The sequence below is a fragment of the Ciconia boyciana genome, chromosome 5 (genome assembly GCF_034638445.1).
Source record: "Ciconia boyciana chromosome 5, ASM3463844v1, whole genome shotgun sequence".
NCBI lineage: Eukaryota > Metazoa > Chordata > Aves > Ciconiiformes > Ciconiidae > Ciconia > Ciconia boyciana.
This window is the reverse complement of record NC_132938.1, coordinates 19,277,500-19,296,146: the sequence shown is the minus strand read 5'-3', so window position 1 is coordinate 19,296,146 and position 18,647 is coordinate 19,277,500. Positions and strand designations below refer to the sequence as shown.

Below are 18,647 nucleotides of genomic sequence, written 5' to 3'. Positions count from 1 at the left end.
TTATGCAGCTTTATTATCATTCCAACCCCTAGATAAAATAGATACTATCACAAGGAGATTAAATAAATATTCTTAGTTTTGCTACTCATTTGTACTGGATTAAGCTCCAGGTGTTTGATTGTATTTCTTAAATCTTAGCTTCTAATTTATACAGAGGCATTACCATGTATTTTCTTTTCACATTTTTATGGTGTAGTCCTCATTTTTTGAATAATACTTTGAGTTAAAGTGCTATAATCAATGTGCAATGCACATCTTGCTGCACTTGCCTTCCACCTTTGACTTGCTTTTCTCTTCAAAAAAAACCCCCAAACCTAACAAAATAAATAACTTGCGAGGAAGAACTGTTATAGGACAAAAAAAAGAAATTGCATATAGGTAGATTTACTCCCTAACAAATATGAGTGAGCTTCCATCAATCACACTTACCTAGTAAATCTGCATTTAGTTTATCATGACATGAGTATCAGGAGTCCTACAGACTGTATTTCTAATTCTTCTTGGATGCGTCCGCAAAGTTCTTTGCTTAAAATTAAGGATCTTCTGACTGAATTTTTCATGAAGAAACCTTAACCGGATCCTAACACTGTTTTCATGAGTATGTGTCTTTCTGCCTTTAATGAAGAAAAAGGCATGAACTTCTTCTGAAACTTCCGTCCCACTTCAGTGCTTAGAATATCACTACGTAGTAACATCTACTACCAATAACTGCTAGACAGGCTAACATCTGTTTCAGCTTTTTGTAATATCTTTAATTATGAGACAGAATCAGGAAAAAATTGGAAACTTCAGCTATATAATATCATCTATATGTGATAACCGCATTACATTTTTTTAGGATCATTTCTTCATTAAGATTGGAGCTACCTTAATTCTGAACCTAGAAAGATGTTTCTAAAAAAGTATGTACCTAAAATATAATACTGCCCCCCATCTATGTAATTTTTAAGACATATTGTCTACAGAGTTCATGCCAATATTTCAAAATAGGTGAAATACTATCAGATAGGCCACTCTTCATTGTGACATTGCTGCAGAAAGGGGATTAATGAAGTAGAAAGAATGTTGCAAGCATTCTTTTGCAAAAATAAATCAGGTATCTATTCTGGTGTAGACATGGGATGTTAGAGGCATGTTGAAGGCTGCTCTGCTATCACCAGTGTAGGATAAGAGTAGTACAATACATGTACACCTGAAATCTGCTGTAGCGTGTTTGTGTAAACTAAATGTGCACATTTTGTAAAAAAAAAAAAAATAAAGTAAACATGAAGAAAAACAAGCAGCATGATCAATTTTTTGAGTTGTTAAACAAATACTTTTATTTCTTCAAATTAAACATTTTTGCCAACAAAATTAATTTTTTTAAAAAAAGTTTAAATACATATATCTTGACTTAGCACAGTTCTGATCTCAGCAGAAATCTTAGCACAGTCCTGAAGTAAATTTAATTTAGCCAAGCAGCAGCAATTTTCAACAAATTCTGAAATTGCTTTCACAGGACAGATTTTTTTTTTTAATACCCTATGCAACAGCATCTTTTGATGACAAAAAAACCCCCTTCCAACAACTTTAAATTCCAGAATTGAATTTTCCTCAAGGGAAAAAGTTCTATGGCAAATTTTGTTATTTCAGTCAGCTCTCCCTCACAGAGTAACTCAAATACCCATAACAACATGAACCCTGAACAGTATTTATTACAAGACCTGTTAGGAATTATTTTGCAATCAAGTTCAAATACGTTCATGGACAAATGCTGCACCCTACAAGGTTTGACAGCCAGGTAAGCTGGCTTCTGCAACCTTTTTATTGTCTTTAACTCATATTTTTTCATAGCTTCCACATTCAGAAGTTTATTAGCTTGTCTGGAGCTGAATTCACAAGCTAGTCCCAAGCATATCTGTGGCATTACAGAACTCAATGCAAAGGGAGCACAGTGTAAATACTGTGAAGTTGCCTCCTACATCTAGCTCACATTCAGTAGGCCCAAAGCTAACTGGAACTATTAGTTGAGCAAAACCTAGGCTGTGGCTCTGCAGAGCAACCTGATGCCTCTGCACTGTATTCTCCAGAGCCTCTCCAGCTTCTCAAAACAATGCGCTGAGAATGCACTGAGCAAGTTCAGTTTTGTACCATACGCTACCTGTTTAGTGCATTCAGCTTCATACCTTTAAAAGAGCTGACTCTCAAGAAGTGTAGATGAGTTCTCATAGTTCTACATCTAACCCAGTAAGTCCTGATGAACCCAAGCTGCACCATCTGTGCCTGTGGCAAAAAATTAAGTTACGTGTTTCAAAAGTGGGTATACATACGTAATCTAACACCAAGTTAGTTACTATTTAAGTGATTACAGCCAAAATTATTTTGCATCACACATGTAAAAAACATATTAAGCACTGCAGATCTATTAAAGGAAAATGTAATTTACAACAAAATATCAATATTTACTCTGCTTTCGAAATAATAGCGAATTAGTCAATGTCATTGTAAGCACAATTCATATGCAAATAGCAGCGAAGACAGCGAGTATTATTTTAAATAGTCTTCCAAAATTGCATATTCACAAACTGATAGGACTTTTCCCACTCTCCATCATACTGAAGAACTGTGATTATTTTAAGGATGTATCATACTCCAAATAAGCGTCAGTGACGTTCACAGGCAGCTTCTTTCCAATCTTTGCCTTACTGGACAAATCACTACAGTTTTCTTGATCAAGAGGAGATAGAACAATAGGTTGGAATTTTAGATTTGATGATAGCCACAGTTGCCTGTTGGTGAAAATAAAACAAACTTAAACAAAATAAGGAGCACTAGCACTACGTATATGAGTATTCATATAGTCTCTATAAATTGTATAATTCACAACTTTTACTTACTTACTTATCTTTGTTATTATCAAACAGTAGAAAACTAAAAAGTTAGTATTTGCTGAGAAATTTACTGCCAAAAGAGCTGAAAATAATGAACTGAAAAAATGAAGCATTGTGTAACTAATGATGGAGAGTAAACATTCAAGAGAAGAGATACGTAAACTCAGACCTAAAACTGGGCATAAATATAGACATGAAATAATAAGGATTTTTAAACGGAGGAATGATATTCTGGAAGGGGCTTCTAATAAAAGTAAGAATCACATATATTATAACTCATTTGGAATAGAAATTTGATAAATTCATTAGTTGGATTATATAATATTGCTTGTAATCACAATTTAGAAGTTTGTTTCCAGTTTTCTGCTTTATCTTATTACGGTATTTTTAAAAGACACGCAGAAAGACCTACTTGCAAAACTGGTAAGACTACAAGAAATCAGGGGACAGACAGAAGAATTAGAGGTTAATGAGTCACTGTATTAGTTACATTATCTAGACCTAAATTTTCAGAACATCAAGATGAGATGTAATTTTCCTTTTCTTGTCTCACTACATATAAATAAAAACCTCTCATGCTTCTTTATTTGTTGTGATGTTTTTCAAGTCTGTAATACGAACACTGCTACTGCCCTTAAATGAATATGAGCAGGAAAAAAAAAAAAGTCCTGTCTACTGATTACTTGGGTGCCTACTGATTAAGGCACACAAGCTCAGAACTGGTAGACCTATGTTTATGGTCCCTACTCTTTAGGTTATTCCTATTCTTTACCAACAACTATTTAATATAATACATGCAAGTGTTCATAGGGTCAAGAAAGCAAATATTTTCTCTTCTAGATCACTATCCAAGCAAATACTCTCTCACTTTTTCTTCTCTCCTCCTTTCTGCACAATGTACAGTACAACAGAAAATGGCAACAGAATGTTCAGCAGAAGAATACTCTGCCATCTATTACTTAAAGCATTTGTTTGATTTATAGCAATTGCAGATCTAACCTCTGGGTTAACCAGGGTGGGCTGGAATGTGAGTATCTGATTTCCTCAGTAAGTGACCTAAACACTAAGCTATTAGTGGGAATGGGCAGGCATCATCAATAACAGCAAAAAGTATCTTTTAGCAAGAGTAAATCCTGTTGAGAAAAGTATTTAGACTTAGAAAAAGGAGCATGAAGCCTGCATCCCAGGCATATTGGAGCAAGACAAATATACAGCCTGCGTCAGGTGTCAATACTCCAGAAGGGACCAGAAGCTATTTACTAGTTGACATTTGGTGAATTCCTGGATCACTCTTTGCGGGCATCTTTCCTACCCTATGGTCTCTACAAGAAGCTCACATGCTTTACTCAGCATAAGCATCTGCCTTCTAAGTGCTGCAATGCCTAACTTGGAGTAAGGACTTGTATTAGGCATCCTGAATCTTACTCTACGCAACTAACCTATTTGTCACATCAGTTCAAACCCTGGAAAAAAATTTTAGACTTTCTAGAGAAATGAAGAATTTTCAAGAAAGAACAGCATCTCATTTAACCACTAACTCTGCATAAGCTTCCCACCAAGGACAATAAAATGTTCCAAGCAAATAACATGGGTAGGGATCCACATAGATGCACGCTTGCTCCCAAAAAGAGCTCTCCTGAATGGGGCTTGGTGTGCTGTGCTGTAAGAGTCTAGCCATGCAGCTTCTTATGTAGGTATGGATCCCTTGGAATATTTTACTGAGACATACTCCTGTATTTCCTGCTCAGAGATTAAAACAATGGAGAATACAAATGAAAAGTGGGAGATTAAAAAAATGGGAGACAACAAAACCTACCTGATAGAATATGGATTACCCAGCATAGATTTAATGTCATTTCTATTACTACTCTATACGTCAAACAGGCTAAAACAACTATTTCACTATGGACTGGAACACAACTCTGCTGATTGCCACAGTGCAAAATCCTGTGTTTTATGCAATATGAATAGTTATGACATGTAAAAATAAACAGTTTTCAGAATGGGTTTCTTAATCTGAAAGTCAAGGATGGAAATTGTTTTGGCAAAGTTACATTCAAATGTGCAGATTACAGAATAATCATCTGGTCAACTCACCTTTCCACCATATTGCTCCAACTTTTGTAAAGCAACAGTAATTTTTTCTCTAAATTTCTTGTCCATTAATCTCCTTGAAAGCTATTGGAAAAGTAAAATAAAAAGATTTGCTGCACAACATAGTACAATATATGCAGAGAGGCCAATATAATTCTATTTTATTACCTTATTTCATCTTGTCTTTCAAAAATTAAAGCCAAAAAGAAAAATCACTTTATAGCTTGTAACTAATGTCAAAGTATGGAACTCAGTCAAGGCAAAAGGAATAAAATGTTAACTGATGAGGAACTTAAATTCAAAGAAAGATCAACTGTTAGCCAAAAAAATACTTATTTTAAATTTTTTTTCTTTTAGCAAACAAATTGTAAAGAGGTATCAACCTTAAAAAAAAAGTCATTCTTAAAGTGCTGTCCACATGAAAAGTTAACACATTTTTTACATGCACTGAAAGAGATTTATTATAGTGGAAATACTTCAAAAAAACCCTACTGCAATTTCTCTCTTCTGCATTGGATGTCTAAAATATCCTTTTATTTTGCTGTAAAAGTGCACTTTTACAGTGCAGGAAACAGGCTAAACGAAACCATGGAAAGCCTGTCTGACAGAGGAGGGATGTCTACAGAAGGACTCAGTATAAAAATACTTTCCACAATCCCACTCTAAGTTTATTTAATGAAGACTTCCTTGCGCAGAATTCCCATCAGAAAGAAGTGGGAATATTTGCTTATGTTATTTTATTGAAACTTTCACATTTTTTTTCAAATATTCACACTTAAAATGCAAAACTTATTTTGCAATAAGTATAAACTTCCCTTCAAAACATAGCATCTATTTCACCTCAGGCTTGAACCTGAACCTTTTTTAAATAGTAGAGACAACACTTCCATTATTCTCCATTTTATGTTAACAACAGTTTTTGGACCTTGCTAGAACTTTATGTCACCATATTATTAAAGAATCATGGCCTTACACAGAGGAATATATGAAGTAATGCTTTTCATGGAACTGCTGAGTCCTCCACTGTATCTGTGCAGATATTATAGTAAACATCTCAACAAAAGTACCATAAAAATACAGATTATTTTTTACTACAGCATTAAAAACTTACGCTTGTGAGTAGATGCTTAAGATGATCATTAAGAGATGGGCCAACAACAGCACTCAGTTGAACTAAAGCATCCAATCCCCTTCCAAATACTTCATCATCCGAATGGGCCTTCAGAGGGGGGGAAAAGAAAATCCTGTCAGTAATATTCAGACAAATGCACATGTTCTTCAAAACTGCAATCTCTACATTATGATTGTATATAGTATTTTTAAAAATTAAAACTACTGTGAAACTGCTAATTGTTATAATGTTACAAGTTTAGAAATACAATATGACTGAATATTAGTATCTAGAGGTAACATTTAAAAACAGAAGTATATTTTTAAAGTAGAAAACAAAAGCATCCACAAAATGTCAGTGAAACTCTTGCATTTCTTCTGAGACAAGGAAACTAATAATTTATTATTGATGAAATAAAAAATTCGGCAGGCAAAACAAACAGTTTACCACACCAACAATTTCAGTGCTTCACAGCATATTAGAAAGAACCCTTCAAATGTCGATATGTTGAAACTGGGAGACATCATTTTAATTACAATTGTAATGAATTCAGGGTAATTTCTGTGTAATTCATAACAATAATTGTCTTTGTTGGAGAAACACAGGAGCCAATGATTTTCTGGCTCAATTAATTTAGTCCCCTGCCAACTATAGCTTTGTCACCTGCAAGCAATTATCAGGCTCTTATCTACTTCTAGAGTGCTTTGCCATCTTCATTACTCCCATAGGAAGGTTCTTCTATACCTGAGTTCTCTAATGGTTTAGTTATCTCAATCCTCCTTTAGCAGAGAAATTGATTCATAATAATTTATTTTGTTCTTGTACTAATACTGATGTTTATTTAAACAGTTATTTTTCTACTCTGACATTTGGGCCCTGAACGTTTGTTTTTTTTTAACTAAAAGTCATCGCCTGCTTGTGTAGTAGAAAGTTTAACAAGACTTTATACCAAAACAGTGGAACAATGAAAATTATCAGATTAATAACAGTAATTGGAAGAACAGACAAGAATATTTTTTCTAATTTTGTCTTCCAAACTAAACCAAAGATACTGATAACACACAATTCTGATCTTCTATTACACCTCTGATCTGAGATCACAAAGAATTTTCAAACTTTCAGTCATCTCTATAAAACCAGAACTGAAACACAGCTAGATTAAAGGACAACAAGTAGCTGAACCAGAAAAGGACTCTGAAAGATATGAAAAAGATCCAAAAGAGATTACCTTCGAGGCCAATACTTTTACCTCACTTTATTTTCTGAAGGAGTAGAAAAGTTAAAAACATTTTTAAAATGAAGAATATGACCTCAAACAGTTTAACTATATTCTTCCCTTTTCCTCATTGGCATAGTCTGTTTTATATTTGTAGCATGTTTTGAATTTTTAAATGTAACAGATGAGTATTTATTCTCACATCTCCATTTTACTTCACCTCAATTTTTTTTTGCATGTTATTATGTGCATAAATAAAAACACCACCAATACATGTATTTATTTCCGCTTATATTCAGGTCTTTAATAGAACATTTTCACAGAATTTGCCCATAGCCACTGTCATACAGCTATACAAGGAGTTGCCCATCTGAATTTACAGTTAAAGACATATTTAGCTAATAAAACCAAGGCAGGGTTAACATGAGAAAAAGAAACTAATCCCACCCCTCCAAACCCCAAACCAAAAGCCCATGCAATAGATTTATCACATTAATATTTTAGCCCTCACCAGCACAAGAAAAAAGAAAAAAAAAAAAATCAAACCCATTAAAATCTCTGCATGAAGAGTAAGACATACCAATGCAGCCTTTAACACTGGAACTAGACGAGGCAACAAGGGAATTGCTTTTTCAGTAGCACCTTCAACCATAAGCAATTCTTTAAAACCCTCCTTTGAAACAAATGTATAGGGATGTTTTGTCTCTCTTAGACCCTGTTGCAAATGAAAACATGTTTGCTTAATAGTGAGTCTTCTTTTAAAAAAAAATTAAACACATTAAAAAAGTTCCACATAGCAGCAAGATAATGTTTAGATTTTTTTACATCAGTTCAAAACATAAAATACACTAACTCCACCATGTGGAGCCATTGAGTACAACTCTGCTCAGAGAATATTCTTATTCATTTTTCTTTCGGAACATTGAATATTAAAACTCACATTATGAATACTGCCGATTCAATCAATATTTGTACTTCATTACCTTTACTCTAACTACCCAAGGTAATTTTTCAACAAGACCATGAACAAGAATAGGCTATATTTGTAAATGGTTTTCGTACCCTGAAGGAAAAAACAAATAGAAGGTGAACTATAGAAGGAAAGACACCCCCCACCACACACCCCTCTGCAACACCAAAAACTTGTAGATGCTACAAATATGCATTTCTAGTGAAGACCTGACTAGCACAACTCAAAGATTTAAAGTCCTATGGCTGAAGTATTTCTTCTTTCCATAACAGGAGCTGTAAGTTACTTTAGGAATTGACGCTTTGTTTAACCTTTAAAAAAAAAAAACAAAAAAAACCCCACCACCTCTAGAGTATGTACTTTACTCCATCTGCCACACTGGATTCAACATTTATTTACACTCCTGAAACATATTTGGTGATAAATGTCACAGATGATGCTGAGAAAAGAGAAGCCTGAACATAATGTATAGTATTTCTCTTTCACTTATTTACAGGATCCTATTTCTACTGTATTAGTTCAATCTATTGAGGAGAGCACTCTTAGTTCAATAGGTAAGCTTTATATACAAAAAGAATCAAAACAATTTTGTTTACAAAAGAACCTGCAAAGCCACAAATGGATTGAAGTATTTCATTCAACAGTTGGGAATCTGAGATGCAGCCTTGTATGTGGCCAGTATCTCAAAGATTAAATAGCTCTACCTAGCTCTCCCAGAATGCTTTAACTAAAGAACTACAAATGGCAATGTTCTTGACCATCTTCATTCATACAAAATCCTCACAAATGTTTTTTTCATATTTCCCTAGTAGGTGAGTCTAAGTTAGCTAGCTTAGCTTGTTACAAAATGCCATTTGCAATTAGGAAATCCTGTATGCTTAACTTTGCAAGAAAATTGACTTTACCTCTGCCAATGTTACAAGAAGAGGATCAAAGGGAACCGTTTCAGGAAGGCATTCCCATTGCAGTCTGTGCTTTACTGAGCCATGCACTAACCTATATAAAGAATAAATTAACATATAAGAATATGTAATTTATTGCTAAGACTATATTCACTTTAAATTTATCAGCAACTGGTTTGCAATATTACTATAATGTTATATACACAATTTCAATACATACTGCTCTCCTTGGTGAAATGTATAATGGTATTTAACAGTGCAATTATTATAATTCCCAAATATGGCAGTTTTCAAAATTCTGCTCCCAATCACATAGAAATCAGAAAATAAAAGTGATCAAAATTATAGATGGCTCTCATACCAACACAGAAGATGCTTCCTTTGCAAAGTTACTTATTTTGATAAATATCAAGAAACATTTTCCTCAAATAACAATTGGTAAGGGAAATTAGTTGAAACTGAAAGAAAATCTTATTGGAATTCATCAGTTACTCCTAAGATAGAGATAAAGGCTATCTATTAATGATTATTTTATACATGTATATACATGTAATAATGATTACTTAAATTTTTGTTAAGTAATTCTGCATCCACTTGACAAAACACTAAAGTGCTTATTGTCTAGGCAAATATATAATAGACAAAAGTAACGTGAAACACCACAAAGTATTACTTACAAGTAGTTTTGTTAATATCTGATATTGCTGACAACTACAGAATTGGAATATTCAAGAAAATGTTGTCATACTACTTCAGACAAAATAAGACTGCAAGATGTCTACTTACTAAAATGGCACTAATTTTATTATCTTTGTTAGTAGGGAGAAGTAAACACCATTACATGAAAAAAATCAACTTCTTTCATGAAAGAGGCTTATCAAACCAAATCTACAAATACCTAGCTATTCTTTAAAAAATGCAGCTTCAGTATTAACACAGCATAAAAAAAGAACCAAAAGAAGACAATTTCAAAGACATGGAAAATTGCTTTCTGCTTTGAAAAGAGTTAAGTATGAGAAATCTTTTTAGAAATGAACAAAATCAAACAGCTTAACTAGAAGACCAAACACGAATAGATGTATTTCAATCTGTGTAATTCGACCTAACCATAATATATTTAGTAAAAAAATAAACAAAACCAACACACCTGCATGGAATCCCACCTTTAGCATATATAGCAGCAAATGCAGAAGGTGGTCGAGAATGAGCACCAAACTGTGAGGACAAAAAAAAGGCATTATTATGGGTTCTCTCCTTAACAGATTACGGACCTCTCACTTTCCTGATGCTCTTATTGTTGTTATATTGGTAACATGCAGAAGGCATATTTACTCCAATTCCATCTTGATCCGAGTATAGACAAAACTACAAGGTGGCAAGATGTGGGAGAAACACCAAGTGTTGGGCAAGATGATATGAGGGCACTGGAAATCAGTGAGGAGGTTCATACTGGGTGAGAATCTAGGAAGGACTCACTGGAGAAGGAAACTAGGAGCTCCATGGGAGGAAAGCCTGCACAAAGTTGTTTTTTATCATATACATGCTTCTTATGCATATGAACTATGGTATTATTTATCAGCATGATCATTCAGTGCTACTTTCCAGATTAAACATTTTACCACAAAGCATATAGCAGGAAATACCATGAAATCTTAATTTTTATCTTTCAAGTGTTTGAACCTGCAATAACATTGTTAAAATTGTGTGCATGATTTGACAACTTCTTCGTTTAAGTCGTCGTACTGTTTGCGAGAAGGTTTCCAGAAAAAAAATGCCCACGTGAAAGTATTCAGCCTCTGTTTGTGGGAAACTAGTACCTCACCAAAGTACTCCCACGTTTAGTTTGTTTTCCAAAAGGTCTGTGACATTAGTAATTGTTTGGCTGATATGGCCCAGTGGTGAGCTATAATTCACCCACTCAAAGCCAGTTCCCCAGGCACAAGACTTCTGGGAAATAAACAACTCCTTTCATCAGTCTTCTCCTGAGACCCCAAATTCTTCCCAAAGTATTACATATTCACAGTACTTGGGAGTTTCAAGTAATGCTCTCTAGCAATTAATTTGCTAGATTTTATGAGGTCTACGTGATCTTCACGATGCTACCTGATTCTTGGTTTCATTGCATAACTGAGATCAGTTCCTCTAAAGGAGCAAGTGCCAAAATTTATAACTATACTAAAAAAAACCCCAACCCTTTTTAACTCTTACCTCTAAATCTCTTTTTAGGGCAAAAGTATATGGAAAATAAAAAAGTTACCATCCAAGCTGCAATTGTATCAAACCCCCTTTTTTAAAAAAGTAATAAACAAGTTACACCTCAGGCATTTGAGCTTAGAAATTAGGGAATGTATGATTAATAACAAAAGTTTAATTTAAATTTACAAAACAGGACCAGAAGAAGCATGTCCTGCATGTATTTCATAAAGTAAGGAAATTTCTTCCAACAAGAGATCTGTTTTAAACAAACAAACAGAAAACCCACCACCTATGCATACCGGATCAATAGTTTTAGGATTCAGCTTGTCACTAGGCTTTGGCTGTGGTTTAATCGCAGGTTCTGGAGAACACGGCAAAGGAGAAGATGTCTTGCTTTTCTGTACTGCAGTCTTTGGTTTTATTTGGATGCCTGATGACATTCTTAGAACATTACTTCCTAGAACAGCAAAAGATTAAAAACATAAAATAGTTTTCATTCCTACATGACAGAATATCAAGGGTTAGAATCCCTGGTTCCAAAGACTGACCTGAACAATCAATCAAGAAAATCTGAATAAGTGTACTAGAAAAGAAATGTTTATTCTTACATATCCTAAGCAGTGCACAGGATAATTTTGAGTCTCGTCACTCCATCTTTCAAATGCACACATCTCCTAATCCTGAGCTGCTCCCCTTTACTTCTGTACTTTGAGACCTGCAGCAAAAGTGAAATTAGCTACAGTCTGCCTTTAGGGTAGCCTACAGAAATCCGAGCAGCAATACAGTGCTCAGCAGAGCAGCCCAGAGTGAAATAGGTTGGTTGGGTACAGTTACAGCAGAAGACAGTAACAATTTGAGGAATGGCCAAGATGAAGGAACAAACACAAAAGAAAGTAGATTCAGGACACAAAAACCAAAGCAGAATCAATAAGAAAAGATAAAAGAAATGTAAAGTAGGAAAGAAAGAACACAGAAAATTAATTCCAATTCCAGTAGGAAGAATGAAAGTATTTTGTTAAAAAGAAGGCACAAATAACTTTCTGTATACATCCTTAAACACTGATTTAGGTACACATATCTTCTAAATGTTAATGCACTAACTACACGTGTTATTATATATGTATGTAATTGCATTAAAATGTCCCTAATAAAAAAAATAGTCTACTGCTTATTTAACCAAGCCTGACACTATGATGAATAATATAAATTATTCCTGAGAAAAGACAGGTTTTCAAATGTTAATAAAATTATAAAGTATGAAAATGTGAATTTTGAATATTATTAATGTTCAGTAATTTATGCTATGGTGCACTCTGGATGGAGAAAATAATTTAGTAAATAAGAAATTACATTCCTTTAGTAAACAAGAAATGAGGCTACATAGAAATGAAAACAGTAGGAAGCCAGTTAAATAATACACATAAACAAACATTGCCACAAGGATGAGTAGAGTGCTTGCCATCCAGCCATCACCTTTCGTAAGTTGATGACACCTGTTTTTGTCAACAACATGATTAAATTCCAAATACCGAGATCAGGATGAACTAGAGAAGCAGATTTTTTTTGCCACACTATTTCCACTCTCTGAGCTTTTTATACCACCTCCCCTAATCTCTGCCAGAATCTTGTACATGCAGTCCTTGTTGTTTGGCTTGGTTCTTCTAATTCTTCCTACCAGACAGAACTTCCAGTGAGGTACTTTTGTCATTATCTAAATTACTAAATCTTTAGGATTATTTCTGCTTCTAGTAAGAAGTCATAAGGCCCCAGCACTTGTGTAGATATGCTATGTCCTAATGACTTGTAGAAAGAATTAAATGTGGCACCTAAGTTTTGCTGAATGTTGACAAACAACATATAGTAATGATTACCAAATTAGCTAAACTACAAATACAAAGCAAAACTAAAACTGAAAGTTTAAAGCAATACTTCTTGACTGACAATTTAATCAGAACTAGTGATTCAAATCAGTTCACCCACTGTACGTCTTGGTTTCTCTTTCCTATCATTTTCAGAATACAGCCTGTCTCCAGTGACAGTCTTTTTAAAATAAGAACTAACATACCGCAATTAGACAAAAGTCTCTTCAGAACACACAAAAACTTAAATGACACTTACAGGAACTATTCAGTTTGTAAAATGCAAATCATTAAAACCAGAAAGAATTTGAAGCCCTAAAAGACAAACAATAACATAGAAAGAAAATTTACTGATTTTGTAAGCGCCAGCTTATTATCACAAAACTCTAATCACATTAGAGTTAGAAAACACATTTCTAACTACCAGAAAAATAAGAATCAAAACTGGTTTATACTATAAAAACACCAGATAAGTTCTTGACATTAGCATTATATATCACAAAATAGTGCTATCCGTGTCAACCTTTGAAATGTACAATTGCTCATAATGTGAACAGTCATCTTGCTAATAACAACATAAATATTTTTCTCAGAAAAGTGTTCAGAAGTAATTCAAATGTATTCAAATTCTTTTCTCTTCCAAGAAGTAATCAAGACACATGCCAAGGACTTAACTAATGACAAAATCTAGATGCATTTCAAAAGTCATTGGTTGTACCATCAGAGAAAGTGAAAAATAAAAGGTGTGACAACAGGCAGGAACAATGTTAGCCCTTTGGGACAAAAGTAAAGATAGGAGTTAAGGACAGTGATAACGGTTTTGTAAAAACACAACTGAGATAACTCGCCTATGTATTACCAGAGGAGGAAGTGGCAGAGAGTGGAAAAAGGACTTTTCATAAGGAGGTCTGTCTTCAGAGCAAGATGAAAGGCCTTGTGTAGTCAAGAGCTGGGAGTCACACGCATTTGTAGAGATCAGACAGCAGAAGTATAGTTGTGAATCAAACAAGTGACACACAAGGCTTGATACAGAAGTGAACCATCCTCCTGGCAGATGAGAGACTTCAAGCAAAGGACAGAAATCCTTAAAGAGAAACAGAAAAAGCACCTTTAAAAGACATCTTTCAAAGGAGGAAAAGTGTGGCCTGGAGTTTGGGTTCTAGAAGTCACTTAAGAAAGGCGGAATGAAAGTAAGTAGGATTTTAAAGGTGAGGTTGCTCCTTTACCCTGGTGAGTGTCAACTCTCCCGGAGTGCAGCCAGGGCAGAGAAAGAAAGAGATAAGGGCCATCGAGCGCCGTAACCGCCAAGAGCCTCAGACAGCACAGCTCCGGCAAGTCACCACAGAGCCGCCGGACCGAGCCTCACAAACACCGTGGGGCATCAAAAGACCCTGCGAGACGACGAGGAGGGACATGCACGCCCCTCCTCGGGCCCCTCTCCCCTCTCCACAGCTCCCACTCTCTCGCAGGGAAGCCCAGGTCAAGACCGCTAGAGAGAAGCGGCGGGCCGATGGGCACGGTATTCCCCCTTCTTACGGAGCCCTCGGGAAGGGCAGCTGCTCAGTGCCCCGAGAGCTCGCTGCGGGGCTGCGCCGCTGCCCGGCGGCGACACGCAGGGCCCGGCCCGGCCCGACCCGACCCGGCCCAGCGGTACCGCTCGGCCGCACCGCCAACCCCTGACCTGGCGGGCGGGCAGCTCCGCGCCCGGCGACGCTTCCTGCCGGTTGCCAGGGAAACTACGGGCCGCCGAGAGCCCAATCTTCTTCGGCAGGCCGAGCCCGAGGCGAGGGCGCTGAGGCGGCAGCCTGCGCGGCGGGAGCATGCGCGGCGGGGGGCGCGCGCGCGGCGTCCCTCAGCGGCGCCCGGCCGAGGTGGCTGGCCGAGGTGGCCGGCCGCGGCTGAGGTAAGGTAGGGGCGCCGGCACACGGGTCCCGGGGGTTCACCCCGGGCATCGTACGGCCGTGCTGGAAGCTGGGGTGGCGGGTCTGCTGGGCCAGCTTGGCCGCTGGGAAGTGCCGGGGAGCTGGGGCACCGCCTTCAACTCATCAGACCTTCAGTGCTTGCTGAGGAAAGAGCGAAAATCGGATTAAAAGGATGGTTGTTTTCAACCTGCCTTATATGTTTGTCATTAGAATGGGGATGGTAAATTTTCAGCTGACGTTGCCCTTCCTTTTTATCCGCTTTCTTAATAGCTTCCCAGGGAAAACAGGATTTGGGAAATACTGTATTTTGCTTTTATTTTTATGTGACAAAAGTTTGGCTTTCAGGGACAGGGCCACGTTCCCATTTGCGGTAATTTTTGTTCCAAATACAATGTTAGTTAATTTTTAGTTTCTTTTTTCAGATAACCCACTCATACGATACTGAAATCTCTGTCACAAATACGGTATTTATTCATACACCATCACATCTGAATGTGGTAAACGGCCTTTTGGGTAAAAGGGTACATTTTTTTCCTCTGTCGACCCTATTAATCATCAGAATGCTTTCTTGCTTTCTTTAAGAGATGTGTTTATTCTTTCATGCACTCAACAATAAATCAAGCAAGATGTTTTCTTGGTTTGCTTAAATTGTGTGGGATGCAGTCTTTCCACCGTTGCGTTCTTTTTCACTTCTGTAATTTATAACGAGGAACTGAATGGGACTTCAGAAGTGGATAAGAGAGGCTATTCTGTTGGTTTGCCACAAAAAAACAGGAAAACACACTGACAGTGTTGAAAAGTAGTTATTGGCTATTTGAAAACTACCATTGGCATTAGATTTTGGCCAGTGCTGGCATTTCATTATTAGGTTTATCCAACATAAAGAGTTGGTATCTGCCAATAATGGGAAGTTGTAAGTGAGGACATTTGCAGAGTTAAAATAGGGCTGGATAATTGAATGCCTTTGCAATGCATTAGTGCAAAAGACCTTTTGGAAATAGAGAAGGAAAAAATGATAAAAATAATGTTGGAGAAGGGAAGATTTCTAAGTGTTTTAACTAAACACAACAGACATTACAGTACTTTCACAAAATTATTTTACTGTTCCATAATACTGAAGGCAATAGTGGAATGGATGTCTTTTTATCCATAAATTTTACAGGTTGGTAAATTATCTCAGAAAAATCCAATATTTGTAAAGCAGACCATGCAAGTCTTTGAAAATCACACTACAAAATGCAAACCAGCATGCTTATCTCCATAACAAGAAAACAGAACTGCTTTTCTGAGCGAGGTTTGTTTTTTAGTTCAGTGTTTTAGTATCATTTTATACCTATAGCTGCTGTAGTTGCTTTGTGAGTACAGAACAGACTACAGTTACATTCAAGTGTGGAAGAAAGTAGTAGTACAATTCCTAAGTCAGTAGGCGGTATGAACTGCTGTGTTGCATGAAGCAAAATACCACTGATCAGCTCTGTGGAGTCAGCAGCTCCCACTGAGTTCCTGGAGGCACAGAAACGACTGGGTTATAAAAGGACAAGTAAGACTCCAGTCTCTGTGCAAGAGCAGGGCTTAGTTCAGAGTTCAATCAGTTTCCTGAAAAACGCAAAATAAGAGTGTTATGGTACGGTGGTGTATAGGGTACGACACGGAGTCCTGCTGTACTTTGAACACTGAATATACAGACTGCACTGCTCGCCTTGCAGTGAGACGTGAGTTGTGAGATCAAGGTCTGAGAGAGACCCACTGAATCGTGGATGCCTGATAGACATGTGTCCCTCCATTTCATGTCTTGCGGCATTTCATCTCTTGGACTGGGAAAAATCGCTGCATCTGGCTCTCAGGGAATTGCCTTCATGCAAGGCTCTTTCAGCCATGAGATCTTACCCAGGGGTGCTGGCCTGGCTTTGGTGAGCACCAGTACATCCCTCCCCATACTAGGGCACTCGGCATAAGGCATCTCTGCGTTCATGCAGAGATACACCCCGGGCCTGCGCCCACATCTGCGAGGCTCAAGCACCTCCCACCCCCATGGGAAGAATACAGACTAAAATGATCCTAAATTCCTAGAACAGGGTAGGATGAAACTATGCCCTTATAGACATCTTTTCCTAAATTACATGATATTTTAAGAGTTAGGAAAAGAGAAGTCCTAAGGTTAAACACATGTTCAGTCCCTTCTGATTCCTCCAGTACAATCTTAAAATGTTTTTTTATTACACTTTTCCTATGAATTTGCAGATCCCCTGCTCCTTGAGTAGCCTCCTCGTTATTACTTTCTAAGATCCTGCTGAATATTGACATGGGGAATACAGGTCAAAATACTTGTAATAAAACATGTGTGTTTAAAATAAAATACTTTTCATACTGTGTCCCACTATTTTTGATAGTTGTAATAGGAACTAGTCTGTGACATTTTAAACATATTTGGTGGATGGACAATTTAGAAGGAAAAATACTGTAACATCTGTACTGTGTATAGAGGAACAAAACATGACAAATTTTAGCATTTTTCTCCATCGTGATACCACTTCGTAATCTTAAATATGGTGTCATGAGCTACTACTGTTACTGTATGCATGCATAGCATTAGCTCCAGTTACTATGAGTTTCTCCATTATGTATTTTTTTAGTTTGTTTAATGTAACTGCCATAAACCTTTCTAAATGCTTAAAAAATAAGTAAAAGACAAAAATATGAATAAAATTTGCAAGGAGTTTTTATCATTAAAAGAGATGCAGTCACTTATATGTATGTGAGTGTGTTCAGGTGAGCATAGAGAAATCTGAAAATGAAAGCTAACTCTGGACTGATTACTTACTTTTTCATGATAATACTCAACCATATTAAATAGAACCAATGATTAATTAATTATCACTGCTGATAAAACCAATATGCAATTTGACTTCTTTTTTCATTAGTTACAGTTAAATAGTTAATTACTGAGGAGGAGGAGAATTCACTAAAGAAAAATGGATTCTGAGGCTTATGAAATTAAAACTGAGGCTTATTGGAATATGGCTAATTAAAAGAACACCACATAAACCAGTCACGTGTTAGATCTTTTTGAGCACATTTATACCTTCGTTAAGCTAATTCGTTTGGTATGGTTTAGGCTTGGCATTTGGCCAGTGCCAGTTGGGAAATGGTGGGGAGAATATTTCTTCACAAGTACAGACTTCTGAATATGGAAGGAAGGGAGTTGGTACTGGAATTTTTGTCATCATTTCATTAATTTATGTTGTCAACATTTCCCTCTCTATTTGTAGCAGTCTTTTTGTTAGATAATAGGTGTTTTGTACTGATTTGTTTGCTGTATTTTGATAAATACAAGAAAGGGATTACCAACAGACTTAAAAATCAATTCCTCTTACATCTTACTATATTCTTTAATATTCATCTAATAATATGCAAACTGATATATTTTCATTTGAGATTATTTTAGAAGTTTCTAAACCAAGTGCAGTTTTAGCCCCAGTTGGGGGCTAACAACTCTTACAACCTAGT

At 36.4% G+C, this 18,647-nt stretch overlaps 1 protein-coding gene across 5 annotated transcripts; it reads right to left on the bottom strand.

The window, feature by feature from the left end:
- Positions 1-1,325: 1,325 nt before the first annotated feature.
- PACRGL (parkin coregulated like) lies at positions 1,326-15,058 on the bottom strand. Of its 5 annotated transcripts, XM_072863046.1 has the most exons (9): positions 14,445-14,893; positions 14,078-14,302; positions 11,659-11,816; positions 10,311-10,378; positions 9,167-9,257; positions 7,872-8,006; positions 6,076-6,183; positions 4,968-5,048; positions 1,326-2,768 (listed from the first exon to the last, which is right to left on the bottom strand). In XM_072863046.1, the coding sequence occupies exons 3-9, from the start codon at positions 11,797-11,799 to the stop codon at positions 2,712-2,714; spliced, it is 681 nt and encodes a 226-aa protein (XP_072719147.1). In that variant the 5' UTR covers positions 11,800-11,816; positions 14,078-14,302; positions 14,445-14,893; the 3' UTR covers positions 1,326-2,711. The 5 variants fall into 5 exon arrangements, with proteins under 5 accessions (XP_072719147.1, XP_072719151.1, XP_072719149.1 ...); XM_072863050.1 differs by lacking the exons at positions 14,078-14,302; positions 14,445-14,893 and adding an exon at positions 14,900-15,058 and having other exon boundaries at positions 11,659-11,812; XM_072863048.1 differs by lacking the exons at positions 14,078-14,302; positions 14,445-14,893 and adding an exon at positions 14,900-15,032.
- Between the last annotated feature and the right edge of the window lie 3,589 nt (positions 15,059-18,647).

Bases quoted from the DNA above. Each gene is read 5' to 3' on its own strand.
- PACRGL (XM_072863050.1), bottom strand. From the start codon at position 11,799: ATGTCATCAGGCATCCAAATAAAACCAAAGACTGCAGTACAGAAAAGC. The intron at 10,379-11,658 runs GTATGCATAGGT...TTGTCCTCACAG, and splicing joins ATCCTAAAACTATTGATCCG to TTTGGTGCTCATTCTCGACC. The intron at 5,049-6,075 runs GTAAGTTTTTAA...CTTTTCCAATAG, and splicing joins TTAAGCATCTACTCACAAGC to CTTTCAAGGAGATTAATGGA.